At 42.8% G+C, this 26009-nt stretch overlaps 2 protein-coding genes across 3 annotated transcripts in view; one reads left to right on the top strand and one right to left on the bottom strand.

Annotated features, from left to right (window-relative positions):
* Positions 1-262, bottom strand: part of rnf41l (ring finger protein 41, like) — a 55816-nt gene extending 55554 nt beyond the window's left edge. Inside the window, exon 1 of one of the 2 annotated variants that reach the window (XM_059985019.1) lies at positions 215-262. The gene's annotated coding sequence lies outside the window, so the exon portion shown is untranslated. The remainder of the gene's footprint in view (positions 1-214) is intronic. The other variant, XM_059985028.1, reaches the window with a different exon arrangement.
* A 57-nt stretch (positions 263-319) lies between these two features.
* Positions 320-26009, top strand: part of rad54b (RAD54 homolog B) — a 201930-nt gene continuing 176240 nt past the window's right edge. The window contains exons 1-3 of the mRNA XM_059984898.1: positions 320-429; positions 5785-5928; positions 15658-15853. Of these exons, the coding sequence (XP_059840881.1) occupies positions 5800-5928; positions 15658-15853 (325 nt within the window). The 5' untranslated portion in view covers positions 320-429; positions 5785-5799. The remainder of the gene's footprint in view (positions 430-5784; positions 5929-15657; positions 15854-26009) is intronic.

The raw sequence follows: 26009 nt of genomic DNA, 5'->3' as shown, positions 1-26009 counted from the left end.
CGGTCACCCCTCGCCAGTCTCCCCCCACCCTGAAACGCCCCCACACCCGGTCACCCCTCGCCAGTCTCCCCCCACCCTGAAACGCCCCCACACCCGGTCACCACTCGCCAGTCTCCCCCCACCCTGAAATGCCCCCACACCCGGTCACCACTCGCCAGTCTCCCCCCACCCTGAAACGCCCCCACACCCGGTCACCCCTCGCCGCCCCTCTTACAGATCTCTCCGTTTCCAGTCAATGCCGCAAAACGTCGTAAATGCATGCCAGATGAATTTACGGCGGCCGTTGCCCATGGCAATTTGATCCAGGGGGCGTGAACCCGCCGGAATGACAGGCGAGTGTGGAGGGGATCCGATATAAAAGTCTTTTATCACCACCGTGTGGATCGAGTGTGGAGGGAATCGGACATAAAACAGTATTTTATCGCCTTGGTGAGAGATCGGGGATTGCAGAGCGGAGTGTGGAGGGAATCCGATGTAAATCAGATATTTATTGCCTTGGTGAGGGTGGGGCTGCAGGGTTGAATGCAACCCTCTCATTCAAGCTCTGCCCCACGGCAGCACTGATATAGAATTAAATGCAGCCTCCTTCAGGGGGACAGGTGCTGGAAACCTAAACACACACATATATATATATATATATATATATATACGCCCATCCGCACCCCCTCACACAGATATAAACATATACCCATCCTCACACCCACACAGATATTATATACATACACACACACGCCCATCTGCACCCTCACAGATATATACATATACCCACCCTCACACTCACATAATACTCACACCTTCACCTTCACCCTCTCTCTTTCTCCCTCTCTCCCTCTCTCTTTCTTTCTCTGTCACACACAGGACTGGAAAATCCCAGTGGGCCAGCCAGCATCTGTGGTGATGTGGACAGTTGTTGTGTTGGGCCAGAACCTGTAACAAGATGACATTAGATTTAAAGCAGGATTTTTGGTGCCAAACTGATGGGTGTCCTAGAGCTGCATGGATCATTTCGCTTACCACTTGTCTGAATTGATTACACAGCCTACACATGCACTTTGAAGGACTCGTGTGTCAGTGTTATTTTTGTTTGCACAATTTTCTTTTGCACATTGGTTGTTTGTTAGTCTTTGTTTATGTAGAGTTTTTAATTAATTATATTGTATTTTTTATTTCTTTGTAAATGCCAAGAAAAAGAATCTCAAAGCAATATACACTATATGGTGACATAAAATCACTTTTACAATAAATTTACTTTAACTTTTGAATTTAACAACTTGGCAGCACTGAACACATCTCTAATTCACTTTAAGAAATATTAGATGGGATATTACAAAAAGCAAAACCCTAATCACTACAGTTTAACAGCACGGTGACCAGCTTGCAATAAAATGGACTTTTCTGTTCTAATTGTGTTCTTGAAAACAAATGTGTACAATTTATGTTTTTGTTTTTGCTGTACATGATGCTATGTTCCTGTGATGCTGCTACAAGTAAGTTGTTATATCACAGCTGTGCATTCATGTACTTGTGCATATGACAGTGACCTGATTTTGCCTTTGATCTGGTAAGTTTAAAGGGGGTGTGGTAACTGGGGCCCCAGTGAATTTAACAAGAATACACTAACCAGACTTGAAGCAGGTTTAAAAGGAGCTGGGCAAACGTCAACTGGATATCAAACCATGAGGATTATTGAATAGCTGGATTACATATTATTCTATCGCAAATGAAAAAATCTGCAGATGCTGCAAATCCAAGCAACATGCACAAAATGCTGGAGGAACTTGGCAAGCCAGCTCTGCTGAGTTCTTCCAGCATTTTGTGTCTGTTGCACATTATTCAATGTCATTCCAGTACACAAGTGTAAAGCAGAATGAAATAATTGTTACTCTGGATCTGATGCAGTGCAAAAAAAATCACAATAAGATAAAGAACACAATAATAGAAACCACAATAAATATAAATACATCAGATAACTTATCTACTATCTTAGGTACAGATTGATCAAGATTGTTTAATGTCATTTCCAGTACACAAGGGTAAAGGGGAACAAAATAATTGTTACTCTGGATCTGATATATTACCAAAAAAACACAATAATAATAAAAACATAATAAATATAATTACTTATATAGATTGTGTCTCCATAAAGTGATACTATGCACAGGAGTGTCTTTACATAAGATGACTGCCAGGAAATGATAAAGTAGTGGTGTTTGGGGGTGTGGAGAGGTGGGTTAGTGGGTAGAGGTGCTGATCAGCTTTACTTTTTGGGGAAAGTAACTGTTTTTGAGTCTGGTGGTACCAGCGTGGATGCTACATAGCCTCCTCTCTGATGGGAGTGGGACAAACAGTCCATGAGCAGGGTGGGTGGGATCTTTCATGATGTTACTGACCCTTTTCAGCACCTTTCTGTCCTTGATGGCGAACCAGTGATGCGTTGGGCAGTTTTGCTGCCCATTGTAGAGCCTTCCTGTCCACTGCAGTGATTGTTCAGCAGGTACTCCCAGTTCACTGCATTTTTTACCCCTAAGCCATTGCTTCAGGAACTATAGTTTCTTTCTCTGCGCACATACTGTTTATTTGTGACACTAGTTCATTAATTTTCTCAAACATTCTCAATGGCCAGATTTTCTCATGACTATTTTTCAATATAATGGTTAATATTTGTTATCTACCCTTATGGAGTCAAAGAGCACTACAGTATGGAAATAGATGCTTTGGCCCATCCAGTCCATGCTGAACTATGATTCTGCCTGGTCCCATTGACTTGCACCCAGAGCATACTTCTCTCATCCATATACCTGTTCAAAGTTGTCTTTTGTGGTGGCATTCATCGGTCTCGAGAGACCATGGATCTGCGCCTGGAGTTTCCAGGGCGCAGGCCTGGGCAGGGTTGTATAGGAGACTGGCAGTTGCCCAAGCTGCAGGCCTTCCCCTCTCCACGCCACCGATTTTGTCCAAGGGAAGGGCACGAGGACCCATGCAGCTTGGCACCGGTGACATCGCAGAGCAATGTGTTGTTAAGTGCCTTGCTCAAGGACACAAACACTCTGCCTCAGCTGAGGCTCAAACCAGTGACCTTCAGGTTACTAGTCTGATGCCTTGCCCACTAGGCCACGCGCCAACACAAGTTGTCTTAAGTGATGAAATAAAACCAACATCCATCACGTCCACTGGCAGCCCATTCCACACTCTCGCCAGCCTCTGTGTTCCCCTTAAACATTTCACTTTTCACCCTTAACCCATAGCCTCTAATTCTGGTCCCATCCAACCTCAGTGGAGAAAGCCTGCTTGCATTTTAAAGTTCAAAGTAAGTTCATTATCGAAGTACGTATATGTCACTATATACAACCCTGAGATTAGTGTACTTGTGGGCATACTCAATAAATCCATAATAGAATACAACCGTAATAGAATCAATGAAAGACCACACCAACTTCAGCCAGTGTGCAAAAGACAACAAACTGTACAAATACAAAAAGAAAGAAATAATAAATAAATAAAGCAATGAATATCAAGAATATGAGATGAAGAGTCCTTGAAGCGAGTCCATTGGTTGTGGGAATATTCCAATGATAGGGCAATGAAGTTGAGTGAACTTACCTCTTTTGGTTCAAGAGCCTGATGTTTGAGGGGTAATGACTGTTCCTGAACCAGTAGGTGTGAGTCCTGAGGCTTCTGTACCTCCTTTCCAATGGTAGGAGTGAGAAGAGAGCATAGCCTGTACACATCTATACAGGTTTGTCAAAGTTTTAGATGTCATGCTGAATCTTCACAAACTTTTAAGGAAGTAGAGGCATTGTCTGCTTTCTATACGCAATTGCACTTACATGCTGGCCCCCGGATAGATCCTCCGAAATAATAACACTGTAGGATTTAAAGTTGCTGACCGCTCCATATTTGATCTTCTGATGAAGGCTGGCTCATGGATCTCTGGTTTCCTCCTCCTTAAGTCAATAATCAACTCCTTGTTCTTGCTGATGAGATTATTGTTATGGTACCTCTAAGCCAGATTTTCAGCCTCCCTCCTACATGCTCATTTGTCACCACCTTTGATTCAGCCTACGACAGTGTTGTCATCCGCAAACTTGAACATGGCACTGGAGATGTGCGTAAGCCTCACAGTCATAAGTGTTAAGTGAGTATAGCAGGAGGCTACGTGGCACACAGCCTTGTGGTACACATTTACCCTTTCTATAGCCTTCATAACTTTGTAAACCTCTATAAAATCTCCCCCATTCTCCTTTTCGTTAAGGCAGGGGTCCCCAATGTTTTTATGCCATGGACCCCTACCATTAACAGGTTGGGAACCCTGCTCTAGGGAATAAAGTCCTAACCTATTCAACCTTTCCCAATAACTCAGGTCCTCAAATCCTGGCAACATCTTTGTAAATTTTCTCTGCACTCTTTCAATCTTATTGATAGCTTTCCTGTAGGTAGGTGACCAGAACTGTACACAATTCTCCAAATTAGATGTAACTAGCATCTTATCCAACTTCAATGTAACTTGGGGTCCATGTTGATAGGACACTCAAAACTGCTGCGGAATTTTAAACAGAGCAAAAAGATGTTTATGAAGTAATCGCAGCTTGGCATCATTCAGGATCAAGCCTGATCGGCTAATTGCAAGGGCAAAAGATCTTGTCAAACACGCAGAAGTTGAGAGGGTTAACCGTTTCTTTTCTCACAGATGCAGAAATGCTGTTCTGCTGTTCTTTCCCAAATTGAGAGAAGCTGTAAAGCAGAGTTTCTTCATCTGGGGTCCAATAAATTCCAGGAAGTCTGTGGATGGGAAAACATTACACCTTTATTTTCACTCATCTCTAACTGAAATATAGCATTTCTTTCAATTTCAAACGTAGGCAACAATCCACAGCAGTACCTCTGACTTTGTCACCAACAGGAATCACAGAGATTTTCATATCACATTACAGTTTTTACAAATATCTCAAAATATTGCTCATCACGACTTGTTATTTAAAGCGTTAATAAAGTATATATTTACTATATCACAATTTTTAAAATTTTGATAACTATTTCAATATAATTGGTTTCCGTCAAAGCCGACCCTTGAGAGCCACTGCAACCCATTGACGGGCTATGCAATATTGCACATTGCAATATAACACCACTGAAATCTACAAGGCAACTTTTGAATGATGGTGTATAGAAGTTTAAGGGTAGTTGATAGGTGCACTACCGCCACCTACTGATGTGAAGTACGAAGCAAAAGGACATTAAGTATACCCATGTAGCGATGTGCTTACACACTGCGCTGAAATAACGACACGCAGACTAGTTTATTCAAACTTCGCGGCGTTGGCATTTAACCCCTAGCGTCAGGCGTGCATTACCAAAGTCTCCCCCCGGCTCGGCTGCGCAGAAAGTGGGTCGTCACACCCACTAAATCCACTCCCTCACAAAAACCTTGAATAATATCTAAAAGCCCAATGCTTTTCAGAAAATCAAATATTCACTTACATGCATTATGATGGTCCACGTTAAACTGTGCCTGCCCCAAAGACGTTTCCTTTTGCAACTCCTAGGATCTGCACCATTTCTTGGCAAGTGCATTCCCTACAAATGTATCGTACATACCGATTCTGAACAAGGAATTAAAATTAAGTACATGCGCAGTATGGAGGATTTGTTGTCCGTGCTAAGCATTTTGGGAAGGCGGGAGCTTAAAAATCATCATTGGTGGACTTGAAGAAAGTATCACTCCTAGACAGCTTGCTTATCGTTAATGTGTGGACACTTATTTAATTTTTTCTTCCGGTACTGAAGTAGCAACTTACTAAGATGAGAAGATCGGCTGCTCCGAGCCAGCTCAGCGGCAATGTGGCTAAAAGAATGAAATTCATCCCTCCCAGCAAAACCACTAATCGTGCGCCTGTGTCAGGGGACACTAGACTCTTGAACAGGAACGAGGTACTGTATAAAATAAACTTCTGTCACATCTAATTGGAAATTAGGAGCGAGAAACTGATTGCGATAGTCTAAGGCTTAAGTAATTTAGTCTTCCGGGTTTCTAAAGCTCGCGAAAGCATATTGGCAAAAGTCTTAAATACATTAAAATATTTTGTACTTGCTTCCCATAAGTATTGCTCTGTGGCATAGTTTATTCTTTTGTGGACTTTCTTGGTTTGTAAATTATATCAATATATATGTTATATAAAATATATTTGTCAATTATTTTATGTACATATAGAAATGTCAACGTTCTAGCTGTTGTGATGTAATGGCTAATAAGAGAGGGTGTAATTTGAAGATGATTGGAGGAAATTATAAGGAGTATGTCAGAAGAAAGCTTTGTTTTTTACACATGGAGTGGTGGGAATGTTGAACGAGCTGCCAGGGTTGCTGGTAGAGACAGACATGCACATTTGGGACATCTAAGAAACTCTGGATTAAAAAAATGGAGGGTTATAGAGGAGGGAAGGGTTAGATTGAATTTGGAGTAGGTTGGAAGGATGGCACAACATTGTGGGCAGAGGGACCTGTACTGTGCTGTAATGTCATATATTCTTTAGCAATACATATTTGCTTCAAAGTCTATATATCTATCTACGATCCAAACAGGGAGGAATTTCTTTAGCTAGATGGTGGTAAATCTGTGGATTTCATTGCCACAGACTGCAGTGGAGGCCAAGTCATTGGGTATATTTAAAGCTTGATTAGTCAGACTATTAAAGGTTAAAGATGAAATATGAGAGCAAGCTAGCAAATAATATTAAAGTGGACAGTAAAAGCTTTTTCAAGTATGTAATAAAAGAAAGATGAGAGTGGGTATAGGACCGCGAGAAAATGAGGCCGGAGAAATAATAACGGGACAAGGGATGGCAGATGAACTAAATGAGTAAATGAGTATTTTGCATCAGTCTGCACTGTGGAAGACACTAGCAGTGTGCCAGAATTTGTAGTATGTGAAAGAAGAGAAGTGGGTGCAGTTACTATTAGAAGGGAGAAGGTGCTCAAAAAGCTGAAAGACCGGGTACATAAGTCACCCGGACCAGATGAACTGCACCCTAAGGTTCTGGAAGAGGTAGTGTTGGAGATTGTGGTGGCATTAGTAATGATCTTTCAAAAATCATTGGATTCTGGCATGGTGCCAGAGGACTGGAAAATTACAAATGTCACTCCACTCTTTAAGAAAGGAGGAATCAGATTCAGGCTTATTATCACCAGCATGTGATGTGAAATTTGTTAAATTAGCAATAGCAGTTCAATGCAATACCTAATGTAGAAGAGAAAAAAATAAATATAAGTAAATCAATCACAGTATACATATATTGAATAGATTTTAAAAATCATGCAAAAAACAGAAATATTGTATATTTTTAAAAAATAGTGAGGTAGTGTCCAAGGGTTCAATGTCCATTTAGGAATTAGATGGCATAGGGGAAGAAGCTGTTCCTGAATCGCTGAGCATGTGCCTTCAGGCTTCTGTATCTCCTACCTGATGGTAACAGTGAGAAAAGGGCATGCCCTGGGTGCTGGAGGTCCTTAATAATGAACACTGCCTTTCTGAGACACAGCTCCTTGAAGATGTCCTGGGTACTTTGTAGGCTAGTACCCAAGATGGAGGTGACTAGATTTACAAGCCTCTGCAGCTTCTTTTGGTCCTGTGCAGTAGTCCCCCCCATACCAGACAGTGATGCAGCCTGTCAGAATACTCTCCACGGTACAGCTATAGAAGTTTTTGAGTGTATTTGTTGACATACCAAATCTCTTCAAATTCCTAATGAAGTATAACCGTTGTCTTGCTTTCTTTATAACTTCGTCGATATGTTGGGACCAGGTTAATTCCTCAGAGATCTTGACACCCAGGAACTTGAAGCTGCTCACTCTCTCCACTTCTGATCCCTCTATGAGGATTGGTATGTGTTCCTTCGTCTTACCTTTCCTGAAGTCCACAATCCGCTCTTTCGTCTTGCAGACGTTGAGTTGCTGTGGCACCACTCCACAAGTTGGCATATCTTACTCCTGTATGCCCTCTTGTCACCACCTGAGATTCTACCAGCAATGTTTGTATTGTCAGCAAATTTATAGATGGTATTTGAGCTATGCCTAGCCACACAGTCATGGATATAGAGAGAATAAAGCTGTGGGCTAAGCACACACCCCTGAGGAGCGCCAGTGTTGGTCGCCAGAGAGAAGAATGTGTTATCACCAATCTGCACAGTCATAACCAACCTCTCAAAGCATTCCATCACTGTCGATGTGAGTGCTACCGGGCGATAGTCATTAAGGCAGCCCACATTATTCTTCTTTGGCACTGGTATAATTGTTGCCTTTTTGAAGCAAGTGGGAACTTCTGCCCGTAGCAGTGAGAGGTTGAAAATGTCCTTGAATACTCCCACTAGTTGGTTGGCACAGGTTTTCTGAGCTTTACTAGGAACGCAGCAGAAAGGAAGTTATAGACCAGTTAGCCTGACCTCAGAGGATGGGAAGATGTTGGGGTCAATTTTTAAGGGTGAGGTGATGGAATACTTCGTGACACAGGATAAAGTCAGCATGGTTTCCTTGAGGAAAAATCCTGCCTGGCGAGCCTGCTGGAATTCTTTGAGGTGATTACAAGTAGGAGAGATAAAGGGGCTGCAGGGGATGTTGGATATTTGGACTTTCAGAAGATCTTTAACTAAGTGCCCCACATGAGGCTGCTTACCAAGTTAACAGCCCGTGGTGTTACAGGAAAGTTACTAAATTTGTTGGAGCATTGCCTGATTAGTAGGAGGCAGCGAGTAGGATCCTTTTCTGGTTGGCTGCCAGTGGCTAGTGGTGCTCCACAGGGTTCGGTGTTGGGAACACTTTTTATACTGTATATAAATGATTTAGTTGATGAAATAGATGGCTTTATTGCCAAGTTTTCAGATGATACGAAGATTGGTAGAGGGGTAGGTAGTGTTGAGGAAATGGGTAGGATGCCGAAGGACAGACAGATTAGGAGAATGGGCAAGAAATTTGCAAGTGAAATATAATGTTGGAAAATACATGGTCATGCACTTTGGTAGTAGAAATAAATGTACAGACTGTTGCACATGGGGAGAAATGGGGAGAAAATCCAAAAATCTGAGATGCCAAGGGTCTTGGGAGTCCTTGTGCAGAACACCCTAAAGTCTAACTTGCAGGTTGAGTCAGTGCTGAGGAAGGCAAATGCAATGTTAGCATTCATTTCAAGAGGTCTAGAATACAAGAGCAGAGATGTGATGCCCAGGCTTTATAAGGCACTGGTGGAGTATTGTGAACAGTTTTGGGCTCCTCATCTTAGAAGAGATGTGCTGGCATTGGAGAGAATCCAGAGAAGGTTCACAAAAATGATTCCAGGATTGAAAGGGTTATCATATGAGGAACGTTTGATGGCTCTGGATCTGTACTCACTGGAATTTAGAAGGATGAAAGGAGGATCTCATTGAAACCTTTCGAATGTTGAAAGGGCTAGCTAGTCAGAGTAGATGTGGAAAGGATGTTTCCCATGGTAGGAGAGTCTTAAGACAAGAGGGCACAGTCTCAGGATAGAGAGGTGTCCATTCAAAACTGAGTTGCAGAAAAAATTCTTTAGCAAGAAGGTGGTGAATTTGTGAACTATGTTGCCACATGCAGGTGTGGAGGCCAGGTTATTGGGTGTATTTAAGGCAGAGATTGATAGGTTCTTGATTGGACATGGCATCAAAGATGGCCAGGAAATGGATTTGAGGACAAGGGGGAAAAAGAAGGATCAGCCATGATTGAATGGCAGAGCAGACTCAATGGGCCAAATGGCCTAGTTCTGCTCCTATGTCCTATGGTTATGGGGAGTTCAAAGGAAGTATAAATCAACCATGACAGCATGGCCGAGCAAATTCGATGGTCTGAATAGCTTAATTCTGATATTATATCTTATGGTAGGTGGTGGGGTGGAGATGGCACTACCAAAGGAGGTGTAAGGTGCTCCTTCCCTCCACTAATGTGCAGGTCACTCTTAGGCAAGGTGTAGCATCTGTTTAGCCCTCTGATCAGGGTCACATGAATCCATGGGAGCAGGTGATGGATGTTGCCTTCCTAGCTACGATGCCAGGCAGACAATCTCTGAAAAGTATTGATAATGGTTGGGCAGTCACTGTTCAGAAGAAGACAATTGCAAACCATTTCTATAGAAAAAATTGCCAAGTACAACCATGGTCATGGGAAGACCATGATCACCCATGTTATATGACAGGGCACAAAACAAATGAATGTGTGTAAAAGGATTCTGATAGGAGAGAAGAGTGGACCATGGGAGAAAGAGAAGGAGGAGAGGCACACTGGGAGGTGATGTTTTGTAGTCTTAAATATAGTGGATTCCAGTAATTGGGCGATAGTTTATTTGCAGGAAAATCTTAAAGAACAAAAACAAATCAAGAAAATAGCCAGGATTTCCATCATTTATTTGGGACACTATGCCGGTTATATACAATCATAAAGTATAAGAACAGATTTATGCCATTTGGCCCATCACGTCTGCTCTGCCATTTCATCATGGCTGATCCAATTTTCCTCTCAGCCCTAATCTCCTACCTTCTCATATCCCTTCATGCCCTGACCAATCATGAATCTATTAACCTCTGCCTTAAATATACATAATGACCTGGCCTCCACAGCTGTCTGTGGCAAGGAATTCCACATATTCACCGCTCTCTAGCTAATGAAATTCCTCCTCATCTCCATTCTAAAAGGATGCCCCTCTATTCTGAGGATGTGTCCTCTGGTCTTAGACTCTCCCACCATAGGAAACATCCACTCTACATCACCAATTGATATGTTTCAATGAGGTCACTCCTCATTCTTCTGAATTCTAGATGTAACCCCCTGGGTCGCCTCAGGCTCGCTCAGCTTGTTCTCGTCTAGGGGGAGCAGCCTTCGGCCCCGCCAAACTGGGTAATCAGCTGGTGTGGATGCTGTGTGATGTCCCCGCCTCACCCAAAAACAGACAGTACACCATATGCGATTAAATGAGTACAATTTATAAAGGTTACTATAACTAAATGATTAATAATGATACAGTATATATGAAGAAAAAAATAAAGCCGCCAAACTTATCGAAGTCCAAACCACTTCGTGCACAACCGTTGGAGCTCAATTACTGAAGTCTTCTGGCTACCATTCAATCCCCTCCAAACTCCTCGACTCGCAGCTTAAGACCATCCGAAGTGGTCAACCAAGCACATCTAGCTTCATCCCCGCTCCTCGGAGTACCTCCTGGCCTTGGACCCCCGCTTGGGGTCCGTTCCTCGCCCAGCTTACAGCATCGCGCCCTCTCTCTCTCTCACCCCTTCGTGCCGATCTCCCCAAAAGCCCACCAACAATAGTTTACAGACTCAGAAGAAAGAACAACATTAATCCCAATTGGTTTACAAAGGAATGTAATTCTCGTTATCAGTAAATTTTAACCCAAACAAGCTTCCAGCACTCTCTCGCAACAAAGAAGCATTCCTGCTTTTAACAAAACAAAGAAGCCATTTTGATTACATACACAGTAACAAAGAAAAAAGAAGAAACCCCCTTTACATAGAGAATACAGGCCCAGAGCCATAAAATGTTCTTCATATGACAAGCCATTCAGTCTTGGAATAATTTTCGTGAATGCCCTTTGAACTCTCTCCAGTTTCAGATTCCAATTTCCATTCTAAGATGAGGGTTCCAAAACTGCTCACAATACTCCAAGAGGTGCCTCAGCAGTGCGTTATAAAGTCTGAACATTACATCCATACTTTTATATTCTAGCTCTCTTGAAATGATTGCTAACGTTCCTCACCACAGACTCAACCTGCAAATTAACCTTCAGGGAATCCTGCACAGGGTCTCCCAAGTCCCTTTGTGTCTCAGGTTTTTTTTGCTTTTTTTCTCCATTCAGAAAATAATTGACTCTTTCATTTCTTCTACCAAAGTGCATGAACGTACACTTCCCAACATTGCATTCCATCTGCCAATTATTTGCCAATTAGGAGAATTCCTAATCTGTCATAAGTCCTTTTTTTAGGCTGTCTACTTCCTTAAAACTACCTGTCTTTACATTGTCTTCAAACTTTGTAAGAAATCCATCAATTCCATCATCCAGATAGTTGACACTGAACATAAAAAGAATTTGTCTCAACACAGACCCCTGTGGACACTACTAGTCACCAGAAGCCAGTCAGAAAAGGCTCCCTTTATTCCCACTCTTAGCCTCCTGCCAATCAGCCACTGCTTTATTCATGCTAGAATCTTTCCCTGTAATACCATGGGCCTGTACTTTGTTAAGCAGCCTCATGTGTGGCACCTTGTCAAACGTCCTCTGAAAATCCAAGTGCACAACATCAACTGTTTTTTCCCCTCCCCGCCCCCCCCCCCCCCATTTGTCTATCTTGAGTGGAGAGAAGAGTGGACCTTGGGAGAAAGCGAAGGAGGAGAGGCACACTGGGAGGTCTATCTTGAATTGTCAGTCAAGATTTTCTCTTGAGGAAGCCATGCTGACAAGGCTTATTTTATCATGTGCCTCCAAGTACCCTCAGCCCTCATCCTTAATAATCGACTCCAACATCTCACCAACCATGAGGTCAGAATAACTGGCCTATAATTTCCTTTTTTCTGCCTCTCACCCTTCTTGAAGCATGGAGTGACATTTTGCAATTTTCCACTCCTGTGGAACCATTCTAAAATCTGGCAATTCTTGAAAGATCTTTCCTAATGCCTCCACAATCTCTTTAGCCACCTCTTTCAGAACCCTGGGATGTACATCATCTAGTCCAGGTAACTTATCTACCTTCAGACCTTTCAGTTTACCAAGAACCTTCTCTCTAGTTATGGTAATTTCACATACTCATGTCCTGACACCTGGAAATTCCACAACACTGCTAGTGTCTTCCACAGGTAACTGGGGCAGAAAGGACTAGATAGGGTGGATGTGGAGAGGATGTTTCCTATGGTGGGGGTATCGAGAACTAGAGGGAACAACCTCAACATTGAGAGGCAACCCTTTAGAACTGAGGAAAGGAGGAATTTATTTTTTTTAGCCAGAGAGTAATAAATCTGTGGAATGCTCTGCCACAGACTGCAGTGGAGGCTAAGTCTGTGCATATATTTAAGGAGGAAGTTGATAGTTACCTGATCAGTCAGGGCATCAAAGGACATGGCAAGAAGGCAGGTGTATGGGGTTGAGTGGGGTCCGAGATGCTCCATGATGGAGTGGCAGAGCAGACTTGATGAGCTAAATGGCCTAAATTTGCTCCTATGTCTTATGGTCTAAAACTGTGCCTGAGCATTTTCTAACTCATTCAGTTGCGCGTGGTCATTAGCCACTACTCCGTGCTTAGAGCAAACATTTTTAAATAGCATCACTTGCGTGGTTGTATTCAATATGTAGTGATTTTTGTCACTGAAAGTTGATGAGTTGTAATTAGTAAGGCAATTCAGACATGAAGAGAAAATCTGCAGATGCTGGAAATCCAAGCAACATACACAAAATGCTGGAGGAACTCAGCAGGCCAGGCAGCATGTATGGAAAAAAAGTAGTCGCTATTTCGGGTCAAGACCCTACAGCAGGCCTGGAAAGGAAGGGGGAAGAAGCCAGATTAAGAAGGTGGGAGAGGGGAAGGAGTACAAGCTAGAAGTTAATAAGGTAAGCCAGGTGGGTGCCAGAAGGGGGATGAAGTAAGAAGCTGGGAGGTGATGGGTGGAAAAGGTAAATGTCTGAAAAAGAAGGATTCTGATAGGAGAGAAGAGTGGACCATGGGAGAAAGAGAAGGAGGAGAGGCACACTGGGAGGTGATGAGCAGATGAGGAGAGGTAAGGGGGGGGGGGGCAGAGTGGGGAATTAAAGAAGGGGAGGTTTTTTGCTGGAATTTGGAGAAATCAATGTTCATGCCAACAGCTTGAAGGCTACCCAGACAGAGTATGTTGTGTTGCTTCTCCAACCTGAAAGTGGCCTCATCATCACAGAAGGTGAGTGGGGGGGCAGGGGGGTGGAGACATAGGCCAACATGTTGGAATGGGGATTGGAATTAAAATGGTTTGCCACTGGGAAATGCTGCTTTTTGCAAAGGTGCTTGACAAAGCAGGTCCCCATGCTACGCTGGATCTCACAAAATGGAATTAGTATGGGATCAGTGTGCAGATAGTTTATGCGGTCTCAGGCTGACTGGCCTGTTTCCATAAACAAGAGAAAACCTGAAGATGCTGGAAATCTGAGGGTCCTGCTGAAGGGTTTTGGCCCAAAACAAAGACGGTACTTTTCTCCATAGATGCTGCCTGGCCTGCTGAGTTCCTCCAGCATTTTGTGTCTCTGTGTCTATGTCTATCTATCACCAAGTTATGTTTTCTAGGGCTGTAATGGGGATAAGGCGGTAGCTCTCCTCTTTGCAGACTAAGAGGATATGGAGGTGCAAGGATATGTACTGATTTAACCCTAGCTTGATCATTGGACAATTTACAATGGCCAAATAACCTACCAATCAAAAGTCTTTGGACTGTGGGAGGAAACCAGAGCAGCTGGGGGAACTCCACACAGTCACAGGGAGAACATACAAACACCTTACAGGCAGAGTTGGGAATTGAACCCCAGGCTGCTGGTACTGTAAAGCGTTGTGCTAACCACTACACTACCTTAGTTGGTCATTTCGAGCAGCTGTGTGATCCAGGACTCTGCTGTATGCACGGTTTTCGGGGACACATGAAGATGGCCATCACGCGCTGCTAGTAGATCATCAGACAGTGATAGATGGCTTTTGGTCTGTCAGGATATTGAGGTGTCTGTGGAGAAATGTTGCCAACCGGCACATTCCAGGCTGCAGGAGCATGTGCTGAGGGACGCACTGAAGCTTGGTTGCAGCCACTGCGAGGGTTCAGTGAGGAAGGACCCATGGTATAGGTTTCTTCCACTACTGGAGACGGAGGGGCCGGGTTGGATGAAGAAGACCCTGGTTTATTGTATTAGTTTGTACACCACCCCAGGGCCCCACATGAGTGACAGCAGTGCTATTGACGTGTAGGAATGTAATTGAACAGTATGGAAAGCATTGACTATGAATGTAAAAATAAAAAAGCATTGCATGGTTTATTCTTGTAAAATTTTCTTTATTATGAATAAGTTTATTTTCATAGGAATAAAAATTATATTTTTCTATTTTATTCAGCAGTGGTGGCATTATACAGTATCTTTATGTTTTTTTTAGCTGTACTTCTCAATTTGTTTTAAAGTTTATAATTTTGGTCAATTAGAGATAGAGTGGTGGAGTTGTGTTATGTCTCTACCAAAGGAGGTGTAAGGCACTCCTTCCCTCCACTAATCTGCAGGTCACCCTTGGGCAAAGTGTAGCACCTGCTTAGTCCCTGATCAGGGTCATGTGAAGCCATGGGAGTGGGTTGTGGATGGTCGTATGAGCTGGTTATGCAACCACTGACCCCAAGCAGACAATCTTTGAAGAGGATTGATAATGGCTGGGGTCACCCACCTTGTAAAGACACTGCCCAGAAGAAGGCAATGACAGACCACTTCTGTAGAAAAATTTGTCAAGAACAATCATGAAAATGGAAAGACCACAATTGCCTACATCATACAACATGGCACATACGAACAAAGAAATAAAAAATAAATAGGTTATCAATACAGATTTGTGTGAATTATTTTGGAATGATTTCCTTTTTGCAAATCACATTTTGTTTCAGCTACATAATGACCGTGGTGATCCCCTGTTGCAGTCCAAAGCAGTGGTTACACAATGTGAAAGGCTTCAGACCTGCTCTTCTCCACAAACCTCGGGAAATGTGGATGAACATTGTCATTTGGAAATGTCTAAACCTGATCACCTGACCATCTCGCCTGGTTTTCCTGTCAAGTTTCGAGGTACAAATCATGTCGAGGGTGAGTACCAGTTCACAAACTGCTTTCATAATATTATGTAGGATATTATTGTGGTTTGCAGTTTCCTAGAATATTATCTGTGGTTAATGTCTGCCTCTATATTGTGAGAGAAAACTTCAAAATTTAGGGCAGCACAATGCTGTTACGGTGCCAGCGACCCGGATTTAATTGCACTGCCGTCTGTAAGGAGTTTGTATGTTCTACATGTGACCGCGTGGGTTTCCTCTGGGTGCTTGGATTTCCTCCCACATTCTGAAGACCGTTCTGCACTCTGTATTGTTTAATCTTGTACACTGTTGTAATAAATTGATCTTTACAGATGGTATGCAAGGACAGCATCTATCCCACTGTTATAAGATCACTGAATGGTTCCCTAGACTGATAAGATGGACTGTTGACTTCACAATCTGCCTTACTGTCTACCTGCACTGCATTTACTCTTTACTCTACACTCTGTATTGTCTAACCTTGTGCAACGCACTGTTATAAAGAATTGATCTGTATGGATGGTATGCAAGACAAGCTTTTCACTGTATCTCAGTATAATCAACTAATTTACCAATTTCTTTAGAAAGTTTTGAGTATCTCATTGGATCTTGTCCTTTGTTCAGCTGGTAATTTAGATTCGTCTTTGCTTGAGATATAGCTTCTGAGGTAATGTTGTATCTCTGTAAAACTCTGGTAGTCCAGACTTAGAATGTTGTAAACACGTGATTCTGCAGATGCTGCAAATCCAGAGCAACCCACACAAAATGCTGGAGGAACTCAGCAGGTCAGGCAGCCTCCATGGAAATAAATAAACAGTTGACATTTCGGTCTGAGATCCTTCATCATTCTGAAGGTCACATTGGTGCAATTGGGTGGCGTGGATTTGTTGGGCTGGAAGGGTATGTAACTGCATCTTAAATAAATAAAACTCCAGATGAGAGTCGGGGCCTGTAGAGAGGTTTTATTATTTACTCTGAGTGCACATGTTGGTATAATATGTATGGAAGTAAAACTGACAGCTGAAGTTCTAGCCTGACTGTAACAAGAGAAAAGTAAGATAAGGGTGATAGAAGGATCTCATTCACTGAATTTTGGATTTATTTCATATTGTAGCCCTGAAATATACTGAACTTCAAGTTGAATTGAATTTTGAATCTGGAAGATGACTGAACATGACAAGACCCTTCACCAGATTTGCTGCACCTCCCCGGTCACACCATACACCCTGGACATAGCCTCAGAACAGGGATGAGGAGGAATTTCTTTAGCCAGAGAGTGGTGAATCTGTGGAATTCACTGCCACTGATGGCCGTGGAGGCCAAGTCATTGGGTATATTTAAGGCAGAGGCTGGTAGATCCTTGGTCAGGGCATGAAGGGATATGGGGAGAAGGCAGGAGACTGGGGCTGAGAGGGATCAACCATGATGAAATGGTGGAGCAGCTCAATAGGCCTAATGACCTAATTCTGCTCCTATATCTTATGGTCTTATAATAGTAGTTCAATTCAACATTACTGTAATGCTGTGATTAGAACCACCTGAAGGTTTTTTAACTTTTCTTTTGGGCTGTGATTGTCACACATGAAGCCAGCATTTACAGCTCTTCTCTAATTTCTGTCAAAAGTGTCATCTTCTAGGAATACTGCTGCTTTTCCTGAGGAAGTTCTCCTACAGTTCTGTTTAGTGCAGAGTTCCCGAATTTAAACCCGGAGGTGATTGAAGATCGTTTAATGTAGTTGGGTTGAGTTGTTCTCTGATCTTGGCAACTTACTTGCAAATGTTGCATCGGTGCGCTGATGCTATCTCTTTGCATGGCGACGAACCATCAACCATCCAAACTACACATTTCACATTGTTTAATGTCATTTTCAGTACACAAGAGTAAAGGGGAACAAAATAATTGTTACTCCAGATCAGATGCAGCACCAATAAAACACAATAAGATAAAGAACAAATAATTAAAAAAAAAATTAGAATAGATACAAATACATAAGAGAGCTTGTGTAACTCACACTTCGGCTAGCAGCTTAATATGGGGGGTGGAATGAAAGCCCCTGACCCAGCCAAACTTAAGAAATCTCGTTTGGGTGGATGCTGCGCGGTGTCCCCTGTTACAAATCAGTACCCTGAAATGACAAACAGTACACAATATGCGATTAACGATTAAGCTTCATAATTCTTACTTGGACTATATGGCTAGGGAAGAAAGGGTCCCATCTTATTAAACAGTCTGTTACGCAATGTTGGAGCTGACTGATAAGTCGATCGTTCACCATTGACCTCCTCTGTTCGTCGCTTTGGACCCTCGCTCCAAGTCAACCCTGTCCGGCGGTCTACCGACTCTCTCCATTCGCGTTTTCGCTCCACATCTCTCCCCAGCAAAAGACCATGAAAATCTCTCTTCCAGCTCACAAGAAAGAACAACAGCATTCCTAACCCCGTTATCTCCAGTCATAACCCAAACATTACTGCTACAGAGAAACCATTACATTATCGGTGAAACCTTACAGCTGTTACGCCTGTGCTTTCCCCCCCCCCCCCTTTGAGAATCGCAAGATCGCTATTAAGTCAGGTCAGGAGACCCAGGAAATGAGAGAAAGACATGCAGGATCCACAAAGAGTTTGGAATGTGTCCTGGCCTCCGAAAGGCGGAACCATTGATAACGGCTATTGTCTCTTGGAGACGGAATTGTGTATTGAGCGCTGTGCTATTTTTCGATGCCCTCAAGGAATCAGGCAACGTGGGCTGGTTGGGGGATGGCATCCTCCCCAACCTCTGAGACCCCGTGAGTGGGGATAAAAGAGGGTCTGAGGGAACAGCCCCTCAGACGCACCAGAATAAACGCTCAAAATCCTGTGACAGCGTAATAGCGAAAGCCGGTGGAAAGCCACGTGCGTCCTTTTCCATTTGACTCGGAATCGGTGGGCCTTGCCACAGGAGAACGGCTTTAGCTAACAACAAAGGGGAAATCAGCCCCCAACGACTCTCGAAGGATTGACATCATAAAAGGAATGGGCAAGTTAAACATCTGTCTTTCTCTCCAAAAGCTGCAGCTTGAATGAACTTGAGTGATTTTTATATTTCCATTGGACAATACATTATCCCCTAGACAACGATAGAGCTATTTCTTATTATTATTATACCCGCGCTTTTAGATTTAGTATTGACGACGTATATTATCTGTATGTTTGCATTGATATTATTTTTGTTTATTTTTATCAATAAATACTGTTTAAAAATAGTACCATCAGACTTCAATGGACCTCTCTATCTTTGCTGGTAAGTGACCCAGTTACGGTGTACATAACACAGCATATTACACAGCAGTGAAACCCTACAACATGTTACACTTGTATACATTGATTGTATGTCCATAAAGTGATGCTAGGCACAGGAGTGTCCATACATAAGGTGACTGACAGGGAATTTTAAAGTACTGGTGGTTGGGCATATAGGGGGTGTGGGTTAGTAGTTGGTGGTGTTGGTCAGCCTTGCTGTGTGGGGAAAGTAACTGATTTTTGAGTCTACCACATAGAGAGATGATGAGAGTGGGACAAACTCCATGAGCAGGGTCATTAAAGCCCTTTTTCAGCACCTTTCTGTATATATTACCCTTGATGGCGAGTAGGCTGGTGTCAGTGATGCATTGGGCAATTTTGACTACCTGTTGTAGAGCCTTCCTGTCCACCACAGTGCAGTTTCTGTATCATGCAGTGATCCAGCATGTTGGGATGCTCTCTTCTGAACATCTGTAGAAGGTTGTAAGTATTGATGTGGTTAGTCTCTTCAGCCTCCTCAGAAAGATGGTATGCAAAGACAGCATTTATCCCACTATTATAAGACCATTGAATGGTTCCCTAGTATAAGATGGACTCTTGACTTCACAATCTATCTTACTGTCTACCTGCACTGCATTTACTCTTTACTCTACACTCTGTATTGTTTAACCTTGTGCAATGCACTGTTATAAAGAATTAATCTGTATGGATGGTATGCAAGACAAGCGTTTCACTGTATAATAAACCAATTTACCAGTTTATTTCAGGAAGTTTTGAGCATCTCATTGAATCTTATCCTTTGTTCAGCTGGTAATTTAGATCGGTCTTCATTTGAGATATAGCTTCTGAGGTAATGTTGTATCTCTGTAAACGCTGGTTAGACCACACTTGGAATGTTGTAAACACAAGATTCTGCTGGTGCTGGAAATCCAGAGCAACCCACACAAAATGCTGGAGGAACTCAGCAGGCCAGGCAGTCTCCATGGAAATGAGTAAACAGTTGACATTTTGGGCTGAAACCCTTCATCAAGACCTTGAAGATGTGTGTTTAGTTTTGGTGATCTCATTATAGGAAGGACGTAGAAACTTTAGAGAAGGTGCAGAGGAGATTTACTGGATGCTGCCAGACTAGAGAGCGTGCCTTATGGGGATAGGTTGAACAAGCTAGGTCTTCTCTCTTTGGAGTGAAAGAAGACAAAAGGTGACTTGATAGAGGTGTACAAGATAAGCGGATGGAAATGGCTAATATAAGGGGAACTAATTTTAAGGTGATTAGTATGAGGGAGATATCAGAGGTAGGTTTTTATACAGTGGTGGATGTATGGAATGCCCTGCAAGAGGTGGAGGTAGAGGCAGATATATTAGGGACATTTAACAGTCTCTTAGATAGGCACATCTGTAGGCTGTGAGACTAATGAATGCCCTGCAACCACTGCGATCTTGTCACAAGGGCAGCAAGCTGTTTACTGTTTACCTGCGCTAGGCACTACATGCCATGTTTTAATTGTATTTTATTTATTTATTTATGGTAATATTTTATTCTTTGTGCTGTGTGTGATATGTTTTGTGGGTGTACTGTGCTCAAAAGGAATGCTGCTTCATTTGTTTATACTGCCCAATGACAAACTTGAACATAGATGAAAATCCAAGTACGCAACATCAAGTGATTCTCCTTTTGTCTATCATGCTTGTTAATTTGTCAAAGAATTCCAACAGATTTGCCAGTCAAGGTTTTTTCTCTTGAGAGAGCCATGCTGACTACAGTTTATTTTATCATGTGCCTCCATGTATCCAGAGACCTCATCCTTAATAATCGACTCCAATATCTTCCCAACCATATGGTCAGACTAACTGACCTATAGTTTCCTTTCTTCTGTCTCTCTCTTCTTTTTTGCAATTTTCCATTCTTCCAGAACCATTCCAGAATCTAGTAAATTCTTGAAAGATCTTTCCTATTGCCTCCATGATCTCTTCAGCCACCTCTTTCAGAACTCTGGGGTGTACACCATCTGGTCCAGGTAACTTAACTACCTTCAGACCTTTCAGTTTCCCAAGAACCTTCTCTCTAGTTATGGTAATTTCACACACTTCATGCCCGACACCTGGCAATTCCACCATACTGCTAGTGTCTTCTACAGTTAAATGGTGCAGAAAGGACTGGTTAGCGTGGATGTGGAGAGGATGCTTCCTTTGGTGGGGGTAGCCAGAACTAGAGGGCAAAATTGAGGGGTGACCCTTTAGAATAGAGGTAAAGAGTATTCTTCTTTTTCACCAGAGAGAATTGATTCTGTGGAATGCTCTGGCACAGACTGCGGTGGAGACGAAATCCATGGGTATATTTAAGGCCATAAGGGCATCAAAGGATATGGCGAGAAGGCAGATGTATGGGGTTGAGTGGGATCCAAGATCAGCCATGATGAAATGGCGGAGCAGACTCGATGGGCTAAATGGCCTAATTTTGCTCCTATGTCTTATGATCTTGTAGTCTAAAACTGTGCCCGATGACTTTCTAAGTAGCTCCAGTTGTGCGCAGATTGTGTCGCCATTAGACAGTACACTGTGCTTGGAGCAAACATTTTTAAATAGTGTCACTTGTGTGTTTGTGTGGCCATTAGACAGTACACTGCTTGGAGCAAACGTTTTTAAATAGTGTCACTTGTGTGTTTGTGTCTCTATATTTGGTGAGTTATAAGTAGTAAGGCAATTGATACAAACGAGAGAAAGTCTGCAGATGCTGAAAATCAAAGCAACATACATAAATTGCTGGAGGAACTCAGCAGGTCAGGCAGCATCTATGGAAAAAACTACAGTCGATGTTTCAGGCTGAGACCCTTCATCAGGACTGGGAAGGAAGGAGGGAGAAGCCAGAATAAGAAGGTTGGAGAGGGGAAAGAGTACGAGCTAGAAGTTGATAAGTTAAGCCAGGTGGGTGGGAGAAGGGGGATGAAGTAAGAAGCTGGGAGGTGATGGGTGGAAAAGGTAAATGTCTGAAAAAGGAGGATTCTGATAGGAGAGTGGACCATGGGAGAAAGAGAAGGAGGAGAGGCACACCGGGAGGTGATGAGCAGATGAGGAGAGGTAAGGGGGGGCAGAGTGGGGAATTAAAGAAGGGGAGGTGATTTACTGGAATTTGGAGAAATCAGTGTACATGCCAACAGCTTGGAGGCTATCCAGACAGAGTATGATATGTTGCTCCTCCAACCTGAAAGTGGCCTCATCATCACGGGGGGGTGGGAGGGGGGGGGCTGACACGTTGGAATAGGAATGGGGACTGGAATTGAAATAGTTCACCACCAGAAAATGCTGCTTTTTGCAAATGAAGCAAAGGTGCTTGACAAAGCAGTTCTCCATTCTACATGGGATCTCACAAAATGGAATTAGTGTGGGATCTGTGTGCATTAACTGAGTGGCAGATAGTTGGTGTGGTCTTGGGTTGACTGATCCATCCATGATCTCTTCAGCCACTTCTTTCCGAACTCTGGGGTCACACAGTCAGGTTCAGGTGGCACTTCTACCTTCAGACCCTTTGGTTTCCCAAGAACCTTCTCTCTATAATAGAGTTTAATGACCACTGACACCTGGAGTTTCCACCATACTGCTGGTGTCTTCCACATTGGAGACTGATGCAAAATATTTATTCAGTTTGTCAGCCATTTCCTTGTCCCCCATGACTACCTCTCCAGACAACAACACACACAAAATGCTGGTGGAACACAGCAGGCCAGGCAGCATCTATAGGGAGAAGCACTGTCGACGTTTCGGGCCGAGACCCTTCATCAGGACTAACCGAAAGGAAAGATAGTAAGAGATTTGAAAGTAGTGGGGGGAGGGGGAAATGTGAAATGATAGGAGAAGACCGGAGGGGGTGGGATGAAGCTAAGAGCTGGAAAGATGATTGGTGAAAGTGATACAGAGCTGGAGAAGGGAAAGTTTCATGGGACGGGAGGCCTCAGGAGAAAGAAAGTGGGGGGGGGGGGGGGGAAGCACCAGAGGGAGACTGTGGACTGTTCCACAAAACCAACAAAAAGGACTCTCAAGTCCCTTTGCATCTCAAATCTTTGAATTTTCTTGCCATTTAGAAAATAGTCTATGCTTTTATTCCTTCGACCAAAGTGCACGACCATACACTTCCGGACACTGTAAGGCTACCTCTCCAGCATTGTTTTCCTGCAGTCTGATATCCACTCTCACTTTTCTTTTGTACTTCATGTATCTGAAGAAACTTTTGGTGTCCTCTTTAATATTATTGGCTAGTTTACCTTCATATTCCATCTTTACCACTTTGATAACTTTTTAGCTGCCTTCTCTTGGTATTTGAAAGCTTCCCAATCTTCTAAATTCCACTAGAAACTACGGCACAATACAGGCCCTTCGGCCGAACATGTACTTACTTTAGAAATTACCTCTGGTTACCCATAGCCCTCTATTTTTCTAAGCTCCACATACCTAACCAGGAGCCTCTTAAAAGACCCTATTGTATCTGCCTCCACCACAGTCGCCGGCAGCCCATTCCATACACTCACTACTCTCTGCGTTTAATAATAAAAAAACTTACCCCTGACATCTCTTCTGTACCTACTTCCAAGCACCTTAAAACTGTGTCTTCTCGTGTTAGCCATTTCAGCCCTGGGAAAAAAAGCCTTTCACTATCCACACCATCAATGCCTCTCATCGTCTTATACACTTCTATCGGGTCACCTCATCCTCTGTCACTGCAAGGAGAAAAAGCCAAGTTCACTCAACCTATTCTCATAAGGCATGCTCCCCAATCCAGGCAACATCCTTGTAAATCTCCTCTGCACCCTTTCTATGGTTTCCACATCTTTTCTGTAGCAAAGTGACCAGAACTGAGCACAGTACCCCAAGGGTACTCTTATCAGGGTCCTATATGGCTGCAACATTACTTCTCGGCTCTTGAACTCAATCCCACTCTTGATGAAGCCTAATGCACTGTATGCCTTTTTAACCACAGAGTCAACCTGCGCATCAGCTTTGAGTGTACTATGGACTCGTACCCCAAGATCCCTCTGATCCTTTATACTGCCAAGAATCTTACCATTAATACTACATTCTGTCATCATATTTGACCTACCAAAATGAACTACCTCACACTTATCTGGGTTGAACTGCATCTGCCACTTCTCAGCCCAGTTTTGCATCCTGTCAATGCCCTGCTGTAACCTCTGACAGCCCTCCACACTATTCACAACACCTCCAACCTTTGTGTCATCAGCAAATTTACTAACCAATCCCTCCACTTTCTCATCCAGGTCATCTATAAAAAATCATGAAGGATAAAAATCATGAGGACTAGTTGTTCTTCTTTCCACTATTCAGGACATTTACAAAGACAGGTGTGTAAAAAGGGCCTGAAGGATCTTTGGGTCCTGGGTCAGCCCAAACACTGACTGTTCTAGCTGCTACCATCCAGGAAACAGTACCGTAGCATAAAAGCCAGGATCAACAGGCTCCGGGACAGCTTCTCGCACCAGGCCATTGGACCGCTTAAGTTACGCTGACACAACTGTATTTTTGGTTATCTTGACTTATATTTGTTATAAATTACTATAAATTACACATTTAGACGGAGATGTAACATAAAGATTTTTATTCCTCATGTATATCAATTCTGGTTCATTGCGCAACACCCAATCCAGAACAGCTGATCCTCTAGTGGACTCAACCACAAACTGCTCTAAAAAGCCATCTCATAGGCAATTGAGAAACCAACCTGATTTTCCCAGTCTACCTGCATATTGAACTTCCCTATGACTATTGCACTTTTGGCATGCATTTTCCATCTCCCGTTGTAATTTGTAGGCTACATCCTTCCTGCTGTTTGGGGGTCTGTATACAACTTCCATCAGGGGCTTTTTTTTACCCTTGCATTTCTGTACCTCTATCCACAAAAATTCAACACCTTCTGACCCTATGTCACCTCTTTCTAACAATATGATTTTATTTTTTAACAATGGAGCAACACCAGCCCCTGTTTTCCTGTGTATCCCTTCAATACAATGTGTATCCTTGAACATTAAGCTCCCAGCTATAATCTTACAGCCATGATTCAGTGATGCCTATGACATCATACCTGCCAATCTGCAACTGTACTGCAAGTTCACCTACCTTATTCCATATACTGAGTACATTGAGATACAAATCCTTGAGGTGTGAGCTTGGCTTCCATACTTTTGGTATACCGAGTTTTATCACACAGATTGGGCTTAGAATTTAAATTTACACATTTTCTTTTTGATTACTGGTGAAATGTTATATTATAAAATTTTAATATATCAAGATTTTTTTTCTAGAAATCAATTTTTCATAGATGCATTTAATTTGCTAGGGTATTTCAAAGTTCGGAGTAAAGTTAAAAGGAAGTTTTATTATCAAAGTACACGTGTGTCACCATATACAACTGAGTTTTTTTTTCCTTGTGGGAAGACTCAGCAAACCTCTAGAATAGTAACCATAACAGAATCAATGAAAGACCATGCAACTAGGGCAGAAGACAACAAACTGCACAAAAGCCAATATAAATAAGTAGCCATATACTGTGTAAAATGAGCATGAGAGGAAGAGTACTTGAAAGTGAATCCGTAGGTTGTGGGAACTTTTCAATGATGGGGCAAGCGAAGTTCAGTGAAGTTATCCTGTCTGGTTCAAGAGCCTGATGGTTGAGGGGTTATAACTGGTTGTGTGAGCCCTGAATGTCTTGTATCTTCTTCCTAATGGCAGCAGCGAGAAAAGGGCATGTCCTGGGTGGTTGGGATCCCTGATGACGGCTGCTGCTTTCCTACCACTGTGTTTCAAATAGATATACTCAGTGGTGGGGAGAGCTTTACCCATGATCTGCTGGGCCGTATCCACTACTTTTTGTGGGATTTTCC

This window comes from Hypanus sabinus, chromosome 1 (assembly GCF_030144855.1).
Source record: "Hypanus sabinus isolate sHypSab1 chromosome 1, sHypSab1.hap1, whole genome shotgun sequence".
Taxonomy (NCBI): Eukaryota; Metazoa; Chordata; class Chondrichthyes; order Myliobatiformes; family Dasyatidae; genus Hypanus; species Hypanus sabinus.
This window is presented reverse-complemented; position numbering and strand designations above follow the sequence as displayed.